This window comes from Pinus tabuliformis, chromosome J, assembly GCF_031772625.1.
Source record: "Pinus tabuliformis cultivar Carrire ecotype Pingquan chromosome J, CPIR1, whole genome shotgun sequence".
Lineage (NCBI taxonomy): Eukaryota > Viridiplantae > Streptophyta > Pinopsida > Pinales > Pinaceae > Pinus > Pinus tabuliformis.
The window spans coordinates 1,288,046,587-1,288,056,985 of NC_142295.1; the positions used below are offsets into that span (position 1 = coordinate 1,288,046,587).

Consider the following 10,399-nt stretch of genomic DNA (forward strand, 5'->3'; position numbering starts at 1 on the left):
GAAAATTTAACACAAACTAGATTTCTTATACTCTACAATGTTGTTGTTGGCAACATGCTTGTATTTGTGGTAGACATAAATCTAGCACTTGCTATATTTCTCAATTTACAATGTTTCTATGTGCTCAAGTTTGCGCTAAAGAGAAATCGAACACATGTTAGATTTTATTTTACATTGCAATGTTGTTAATTTAGCACACATTAGAGTTATTTAGTCCTACAATGTTGTTATGTTCTTGTGTTTGTGCTAGAAGGTAATATAACATGTGTTATATTTCTTTCAAATTAAAATGTGCTTATTTGTGTTGGAAGAAAATTTAATACAGTTTATAATTCTTATAGTCTACAATGTTTTTGTTGGCAACGTGCTTGTATTCGTGGTAGACATAAATCTAACACTTTCTAGATTTCTCATTCTACAATGTTTGTATGTGCTTGAGTTTGCGCTAAAATGAAATCTAACACATGTTAGATTTTCTTTTACATTGCAATGTAGTTAATCTAGCACACATTAGACTTATTTAGTCCTACAATGTTGTTATGTACTTGTGTTTGTGATAGAAGGAAATATAGCACGTGTTAGATTTCTTTCAAATTTAAATGTGCTTGTGTTTGTGTTGGAAGAAAATTTAACACAAGCTAGATTTCTTATACTCTACAATGTTGTTGTTGGCAACGTGCTTGTATTTGTGGAAGACATAAATCTAACACTTGCTAGATTTCTCACTCTACAATGTTTCTATGTGCTTGAGTTTGCGTTAAAAGGAAATCTAACACATGTTAGATTTTCTTTTACATTGCAATATTGTTAATATAGCACACATTAGACTTATTTAGTCCTACAATGTTGTTATGTATTTGTGTTTGGGCTAGAAGGAAATATAGCATGTGTTAGATTTATTTCAAATTTAAATGTGCTTGTGTTTTTGTTGGAAGAAAATTTAACACAAGCTAGATTTCTTATACTCTACAATGTTGTTGTTGGCAACATGCTTATATTTGTGGTAGACATAAATCTAGCACTTGCTAGATTTCTCAATCTACAATGTTTCTATGTGCTTGAGTTTGCGCCAAAAGGAAACGTAACACATGTTAGATTTTCTTTTACATTGCAATGTTGTTAATCTAGCACAAGTTAGACCTATTTGGTCATAAAATGTTGTTATGTTCTTGTTTTTGTGCTAGAATGAAATATGACATGTGTTAGATTTCTTTCAAATTTAAATGTGCTTGTGTTTGTGTTGGAAGAAAATTTAACACAGGCCAGATTTCTTATACTCTAAAATGTTGTTGTTGGAAACATGCTTGTATTTGTGGTAGACATAAATCTAGCACTTGCTATATTTCTCAATCTACAATGTTTCTATGTCCTTGAGTTTGCGCTAAAAGGAAATCTAACACATGTTAGATTTTCTTTTACATTGCAATGTTGTTAATCTAGCACATATTAGACTTATTCAGTCCTACAATGTTGTTATGTTCTTGGGTTTTTGCTCGAAATATAACATGTGTTAGATTTGTTTCAAATTTAAATTTGCTTGTGTTTGTGTTGAATAAAGTTTAATACAAGCCACATTTCTTATACTCTACAATGTTGTTGTTGGTAACATGTTTGTATTTGTGGTAGACATAAATTTAGCACTTGCTAGATTTCTCACTCTACAATATTTCTATGTGCTTGAATTTGTGCTAAAAGTAAATGTAACACATGTTAGATTTTCTTTTACATTGCAATGTTGTTAATCTAGCACACATTAGACTTATTTAGTCCTACAATGTTGTTATGTTCTTGTGTTTGTGCTAGAAGGAAATATACACTACTACATGTAGGGGGGTTTTAAGACAATATTTAAGACAATATTTGAGTCAATTGTCTTAACTTGAGACAAAAAGAAACTCAAATATTGTCTTAAATATTGTCTCTAAGCGGGTGTCTCAAAATATAATGTCTCAAAAATTTGTCTCTATAAAGACAATATAGAACACATATTATTATTGTCTTTATAAAGACAATTTGATTTGTCTCTCTAGAGACAATAAAAAAAATTATTTAAAAAAAAATAAATGTCCATAATTCATACTATTGTCTCTCTAGAGACAATATAAAAAATTATTTAAAAAAAAAATAAATATCCATAATTCAAACTATTGTCTCTCTAGAGACAATATAAAAAATTATTTAAAAATAAATAAATGTCCATAATTCAAACTATTGTCTCTCTAGAGACAATAAAAAAAATTATTTAAAAAAAAATAAATCTGCTCAAACTATTGTCTCGGATTTTCTCTTGCCAAAAATTATTTAAAAAATAAATAAATCTTCTCAAACTATTGTCTCAGATTTGCTCCTGCCAATCTATCTGTGTATCCATCTCTATCTACCTATCCATCCATCCATCCATTCAACTATATGCATGTCTGGATATACATATGTAAGCCTGCAGATATATGTTTTATAGTGTGTGCTCTCCTAAAATTTGGGATATGTGTGCACATTGCATTTATAGGGTTGTGCCTTGGGAAGTATGTATCATAACTGCCGTTTGAGGTAACCAGCCTATACGCCATCTATGTTCCCCATGGTCACTCGTCAATCAATGATCCGAAACCGAGAAAACTTGGCATCTATAGTAATACTAGTCATTCTATCTAATGGGAATCATACTAACTAGGAGACTAATATGTTTGAATCATAATAAGATAGCCACATATTACTCATATGCTACTAATACAGGGTGTTATGACCTATCAATAAGCCTAACCTGAATCCAAGTATTACGGTAATTACAACACATGTATTACCATGTTCATAAGCAGATAAGAGTACTTATAACAACAGACCCAACCTATCGTTATCTATCCCTATTCAATAAGCTTAAGTATAGCACTAACTATGGTTTAGCTAATAGATCCATAATGATTGAGCTTTATATTCACACCTACTCCATATGTCCTAGTTGGAACCATTGTTCTCCATCTCATTTGCAAGGAGAAAAGATATATCAAAATGGTTAACATTAAATAACAAGGATTTGACAATTACTGTACAATAAATAAACCATGCTCATCCTAATTCAGGGACCAAATAAATTCCTTGGTCCATTAAATCAGAGAAACATACACCAGAGAAAATTCAGGAAAACAAAAATATTCGATAATACAAAAAATTACAAGCTACACAGGCAACATCCTCAAAACTGCCAGTGCTCTAGTTGCACCTCTACTTCAGTTAGGTCTTTCTGAGATTTCTTCCTACAATAAAATATTAGGCAGTCACGACTGCAATAAGGATAGGACATCAATGTAAGTATAAAAGAGATAGTAATTTTAAAAATAAAAATAAAATCCTATTAATTAAAAACAAATACATGATCACACAAATGTTACAAAATACATCCATAATGTAAATTTAAATCATGTTATGAAAATGTAATACTTGAAATATAACATTCAAAAACCTTGTGCAAAGAACATCTTGGTGCAGAGAGCCTTGGCACCGTTGACATTGTGTCCATAGTTTACCAAAGAGCATTTCTAATTCCCTCACTGACATTGATCAAATATTAGTGTCATATGATAGAAAATCTAGTTGAGAATAATAGACGCAAGACCTACTTTAAATTCTCCAAATAAAGAGTAATGGTATTAGAATACCAGCTTACCATTTGCAACTGTTTTCTGATACAATTTTGCTTCTCTTCCTTTGCAATGTGAACAAAGTGTCTGATCTTCTTCGCTGCAATGGCAACATGAAATCAGGTAACATCATGAATTTCAGTATGAAGCAACCTAACCAGACATTCTTATTATAAGAAAGCTAGACAGTTTCTTACAAGGAGAGCAGGCATGGAATCATGCAACCTCACAGATTTTTCGACATCAAAAAAATGAACCCTAGTAGCTTTCTAATGTGCCAAACTGAAATAATAATTACTCTCAATTGTGCACTACTATAAGCAAGGAAACCACATGCAAGACACCCTCTACTTGTATTCACTAAATACCTGATAGGTGTTTTACAACCAATACAACTGAGTTGTTTCTTGGCAAATTTCATAATTCCACTATTTGAAGGAGTTGATATGGAAACTACTCGTGTGTGACTACCATGAAGAAGCTCCTTGATTGCATTCTTCAAAATGGGCTCAAATATTCTCAACAGCGGCTACAGAGCAAAAATAGGCCCTAATAAAAAACACTTAGCTGGAAAGAATTACTATCTATCAAGATATATTTGAAACACTGGTGAAATTTTCAAAAAGAGCATAAACTGCAAGTGATGATGCTTTGGTCTTTCACCTTGCTCAGTTGATTCTCCAGATAATATTGTGGATCAATAGGGATGTTATTCTCCAGTACGTAAATTGGATCCTCAGATTTCTCATATGCTTGAACCCAAGTAAACACATTAGTCATTATATCCAGACGAAAACTCTTACATAAAGAAGCCATCCTACAAAATAGTGCTGAGGAAGAAATCATTCACAAAAGTTGCACCTCCCATTATATCTATTTATTTAAATCCATGTCACTGTCAAAATAACTTTAATCTAAAAAGTCAGCTTGGACAGGATTCCAATCAATAAATCAAAAGACACTCCCCTTCTGGAAAATTCAAGAAGAATGGGACCTTGGTACCACAAATCCATTTAAATTTTAAACCTTCAATCTAACTTTGTTCATCAATGTAGAGTAATCCTCGACTGCTTTAAAATTGGAAATTAGCTCCAAATAACAATTATATCAAATGGAAAAAGTGGGAAAAAGATGTTCGGAAATGCAAGTTGGAGGGAAAATAAAAAATCAACAAAAAGGACTATCCAATATCTACCAGATATGTTTCACTTGTAAAGTAGAACTTTTACAACATCTGGTATCTGAGTTGTTTAGGGACCAAAGACCTGTCATTAATAGATATGATGCTAATTGAACGTCTTTTGTCAAACCTCGATCCTTGACTCCAAAGACTCAAATAACTTTGGATGTGTTCTATACTTGCACTGCATCATAGACAAATTTGAACTTTGACCAGCAGAGGCTACTCGTAAGCTGATTCTCAAGTCATTGAGGGCAACAATACTCCTCCAAAATAAACGCCCCTTCAAACATGTATTTAGCATACCCTGCATGACATTTAGATATACAAATAGAAAAAATGAAAATCTAAACAAGTGCCCTATTTCCATCATTTAACCAGGTATGGTGTGGGAAAACTTACATCAGTGTAGTCTTGATCAATTAACCAACATAAACACCTGTTCGTAGTGTCATAAACTCTCCTACACACAAATGGCGATATTCATGAAGGAAGTTCAACGCCTTTCCTGAAAAATCTAACTTTACATGGATAAAGCAATGAGGCAGCTGATATCTCATCTTTGTGAAATGAAATCACCAGCTGTATAAACACACGATGAAATCATGTAAGACAGACATTAAAGCTTCAAAATATCTCATCTGTTTGCAACTCTATTGAATATGGAATAGCAAAATAGCAGATGCGTAATAGATCATAATAAGCATACCAAATGAATATGAGTTCACAACATGTGCTGATTAATTGCTTTTACCATATACAATTGTCATAAGGTCCATGCGGATGATGGTAACCACATTAGCCCATCCATATTCTCTTCCATCGCAAGATCGATAATTTTAGATAAAGGTAGCTTGAAAATAAAAATTGGTTGATACACTAAGAATGCCAACTGCCCATCTATGTTACAGGCTTAAGCAGTTGACGAAAATATTCCACCTATCATAGGAGAAATAATGTTAAAGCCATGAAACTTAACACTGCCTAATCTACAACTTACAGTAATAAAAATGTGAAGACCAAAATACCAAATGTCTAGAAAGTAGGAAAGGCTTTATGCATATCACTACAATAATAGGACTCAAAATAATGACATAACATGAGCTCCCTATACAAAATTAGGGAAGGTAACTCTACACTAAAATACACAGCCTATGACAGCAAGTCGTGAAGTCAAACAGTTTGCAGTTATTTGAAAACTTCTCAAAATCAAACAAGAAAGGCTAAATTTTTCCAACTTGTAAATCTCAGCCACAAGCTAGCCCCAGAATACCACTCGTATAGATATTTAAAATGACAAATATTCAATTATCTGAGGTGCAACAGTTTTTAATCCAAAAAAAGGCTTGACTGCTTGAACGAAACCAACAGCATCTCTATATCTTGTAGCAATGATATCGGGGATATCAAGGCTGGAGACTTAGACAATTCCAACAACCAAAAAATTCAGAAAATCATAACCGAGGGGAACACAGTTTCAAACTCATGAAGTGTAAAATAAACCTAAGATTTCTACGGTACAAGTCATCTCAATGTATAATTGCAGATTTTCACAAAAGAAAGAAGTACTACATATAAGACATTTACAGTTTTATCAAAAGACTTGCATCCAAAAGGGAAAGAGAATGTAGAAGCTTTCAAAACCTAATCGAGTCACTAATTTCTTCACCGACCTCAAAACTGTGCCATTCAGGCGATATTTTCTGGGGTTTCTCTCTCAAAAACAAGTGCTAAAGCTTTGAAATATGATCGAATGGTGGATTTCTATGAGCATGCAAAACAAAAGACCTATGATAATAGAAACATCATATATTCAATCTATCTTGGATAAATCTTTCCCCATTTCACTTGGATCTTAGGTTCATTCAACAAAAGCGTAAGGTCTTCCTGGAAATTTTTTCAACATTATCACCCACTACACGCCAACCTTCGTAGGTAAGGCTCTTGTTGAATATATGATGTTTCTGTTATCATAGGTCTTTTTGTTTTGCATGCTCATCATCGTATACAACTTCCTTTTCCCCTTCTTTGCAGGGGAAAGCTACAGGTCTATACTGTCGATGGCTTCCACAGTGCAACCGTGGTGGCAACAATTTCTCCTTACCCCAGAAGTGAACCAAGTCATTCTTGTGGCTATGTTTCCTCTAACTAGCAAAGTTTTGATATAGTTCATCATTTTGGTCCTCCAGAAACATATATGGCTTCCAACTATCATTTCATTCAAATGGTTTAGAAGTTTGTTTTGACGACATGCATAACTCAAGTAGAGCTGGAGGAAATCCTAAAAATGATTTGTCACATTCTATTGGACTTGAACCTATGAAATTTGCAACAATCTCCAATTGAAACTAGTCGGTCCAAATCAACCAGTTAAACTAGCCCACTGGGCTTATCGCAAATTTAACTTATACATCCTCGTATATAACACTTCTCTGTATTTAACACTTCTAGCCAAGTTTTTCCACCCTATATATTATGCTTCAAGGGAATAGGTACAAGAGTGTTCCTACAATGAAACAAAAATAAAGAAAAGTAAAAGAAGAAGAGCATAAAAAGGGACTAAACTTGACAATACAAGAAAAGCGGTCAGCCTTTCTTCGCGAAGGTTAGACATGTTTTTTGCATGTGGATTTAAACATATTCATATCCATGAACAAACTTGAAAATACAAGCAATTCAAGGGATCCCCCTTTCTTCCTGAATGTTAGACATGTTCTTTTCCGTTTGGAATTGAATAAATATTTATATCCATGAAGAAAGAAGAATAAGTCATAATTTTTGGCAAGAGAGAAATTCTCAAGCATAGCCCATTCTTAGACTCGAACCTGGATAATTATGATAAATTCCTACAGCCCAACCAACAAATGTTAAAATGCAGGCCTTAATTAGAGCATGGAGATGGGTTAGGGTCTGTAACATTTGGATAAGCATTACGCTGGGATAAATTCAAATCCTACCTCTCAGTGCCCTCATGCCTACTGCTCAGAAAGTACCCCAATGGCCCACCAACGCTAAGTTCGATCCTTGCCTCTGAGTGCCAGCATAGCTACCTCAAGTACCCGAATGGCTCACCAATGCCATATGTTCAATTCTTACCTCTCGGTGCCTGCATACCTACCTTAAGGTCATGGCACGCATGTAAAAATGGAACCTCATCAAAGTATGGAGTAAAGTCCGTGATATTTAAGCCTTGTCTGCATGAAACTCTAAAAGTATAAGTCTTAATACTCTACTTTGTAGCTAACCATTGCTCATTATTTCTTAAAATAGAAAATTCTACGTCTTTTAACATGGGTAAGGGGTTTCAAACCTATATTTACGTACATACCTTCAATACATTTTTGAGCGTGTATATGATTGTGAAGCGAAAGAAGCAAAGAGCATTTTCCAGCCACTGGCTCAGATGTAACCAGGCTCCCTGCGTTGTTAATTCTTTTCTGGCATGTCCAAACACTTGCACAAAAATAAAACTGAAAAAACCTATGCTCTAAACTTTGATTTCTTTCTGCATAATAGGAAACTTTGAAAAGCTCTTACCTCTGAAAGTTATTTAAGCAGGGTTCGAAACTGGCTACCGTTTCTTTGTAAAGTTTGTCTATGCTTTTCGGTGGCAAATTACAAGCTGAGAAAAGGAGAAGGCCAAAGGAAATGAAAAAAGGGTCAAAATCAAGTGCAATGAAGCTCAAAATAAGCACTGAACATCTATGCTTTTGGCAAATTACAAGCTGAGAAAAGGAAAAGACCAAAGGAATTGAAAAAACTGGCAAGATCAAGTACAATGGAGCTCAAAATAAGCACTGAACGTGTAGAGTTTTGATAATAATTTTAACAGGCTTAAAAGCCTATCAAGATCAAGCATAATGTAGCTCAAAATAAGTGCTTACTATCTAGAATTTTGAGAATAATTCTACTCAGCCTTTAATCTACGATATATTTTTGAGAATAATTCTACTCAGCCTTTAATCTATGGAATATGTAGAGGTGGTCTTGAATATGACAGAACTTACTTCAATATCGAGACTTATGCTGAGCACAAAAGGGGTTAATTAATATCCATAATCCCTCTGTAAATTATGCCTCCAAATAAAACATAACAAAATAATTAAAATAACCATTTTTTAGTGCAATATCGAGACTTATGCTGAGCACAGAAGGGGTTAATTATTACCTTGGCACCTTTTGCAGCCTTTATGATGACATATGGAACACGATCACCCACAGTTGGAGCAGTTGCAGCATCCCTCTGTAAACCAGGGGAAACTTGGCTTTAAAACACGACATCAATTTAAAAAATCCAACAATGGACTCATTGTCAATAAAAAGAAAAATATTACAAGAGTCTTTAGATGCACTGCAGTAATAAAAATAGAGAGATAGGATTGAAATGGAACCAGAAGGCATTGCACCATTCATTATACTTGTTCTGAGAAGTTATTTCCAGTATTTACCTTCCGCATGCGCTCAGCTAGTTCCACGTGTGTTGCCTTGACTGCATAGTCATCTCCAGTCTTTGTCAGACCCTGACTCAACAAAGAGATTGTTAGCACAGGCAAACAACAATGCCCTTAAGAATATGCTGATAGCCTTGATAAAGGATATGACCTGCAAACATCTGTTTCTGCCGCAGCTAAACAGTAATCAATTTTTCTCAGGATGAGATTAAAAATGCAGATATATTATATATTGTCATGTTTTGATTCTCTTCAATTGTATAAGAGCCTCCCTTGACACTTCTTCCTCCCATTGCTAGCAGTAAATATTGACTGAATCCCTTCCAAGTACAGAATGTAGGGAGAAGAAACATGACAGACTTAAAAAGGAAACTTCCATGGCCTACCCCAACTAGGTATATAGTATATACTTCTAACACTTGAAACCAGGAATATGTAATAAGTGACTTGCTCGCAATGTAAATCTCCTCTTCCCCTATCATATTTTCTCCATTTCAAAAGTAACAAATGGTCAAACAAATTTGGTCATAAACATGCAGAAGGATTCATTGTTCTCACCTTAGTTATCACCAAAAGTGACAAATCCATTCTGTTCATTAACAAGTCAGAAATAGTGTTCTTGACATACTGCACTGCACCAGGTATGTCACGATCAATGAGTATTTTGTGAAGGCACTCTGTAACCAAGTTCTTCACCAGCAGGCAATTGTCCCTTCGCACTGTTTCAATGCCTGTTGATATGGAATATTTAAAAGATCGGGAATATTTAATAATTAAGAAGGCATCAAATAAATTATTTTTCTAAGAGCATTTTGAGCCTTCACAAACACTAAGGCCTGTCTTTGAAACAAAAAGATCAGGTTTGTCACCTTTAGTATCCATTTTGTCATAAGCATCTAGCTTTGTCCACAACAACCCAGCATATCTTTTCTTGCTTATCAACAAGTATGGGTAGTATATTTTTTCAAATTCTAGTTTAATAGGCTGCATAAAAGCATATGTTAAATAACGCACTGATTAGATGCCAAAGATGCACCAAACAGATGCAGATAAGCCACAGAAAAGCATAACTGATCATCTTGTCCTGTGCATATTTACAAAGATCTCATGGAAGTGGAATGTCAAAAGAAGAT

At 34.1% G+C, this 10,399-nt stretch overlaps 1 protein-coding gene across 1 annotated transcript; it reads right to left on the reverse strand.

Annotated features, from left to right (window-relative positions):
* Nucleotides 1-3,190: 3,190 nt before the first annotated feature.
* Nucleotides 3,191-9,993, reverse strand: LOC149231975 (DNA polymerase delta catalytic subunit-like). Its single transcript, XM_089376404.1, has 9 exons — nucleotides 9,825-9,993; nucleotides 9,264-9,335; nucleotides 8,984-9,058; nucleotide 7,281; nucleotides 4,299-4,387; nucleotides 4,004-4,164; nucleotides 3,662-3,735; nucleotides 3,458-3,545; nucleotides 3,191-3,278 (listed from the first exon to the last, which is right to left on the reverse strand). Exons 1-9 carry the CDS (start codon nucleotides 9,861-9,863, stop codon nucleotides 3,191-3,193), a joined length of 687 nt encoding a protein of 228 aa, XP_089232530.1. The 5' UTR covers nucleotides 9,864-9,993.
* Nucleotides 9,994-10,399: the final 406 nt, after the last annotated feature.

Coding starts and splice junctions, on each gene's coding strand:
- LOC149231975 (XM_089376404.1), bottom strand. CDS start 9,863: ATGAACAGAATGGATTTGTCACTTTTGGTGATAACTAAG. Junction 9,059..9,263: donor TAGCTGAGCGCATGCGGAAG/GTAAATACTGGA, acceptor CCTGGTTTACAG/AGGGATGCTGCAACTGCTCC. Junction 3,546..3,661: donor TCAGAAAACAGTTGCAAATG/GTAAGCTGGTAT, acceptor GATCAATGTCAG/TGAGGGAATTAGAAATGCTC.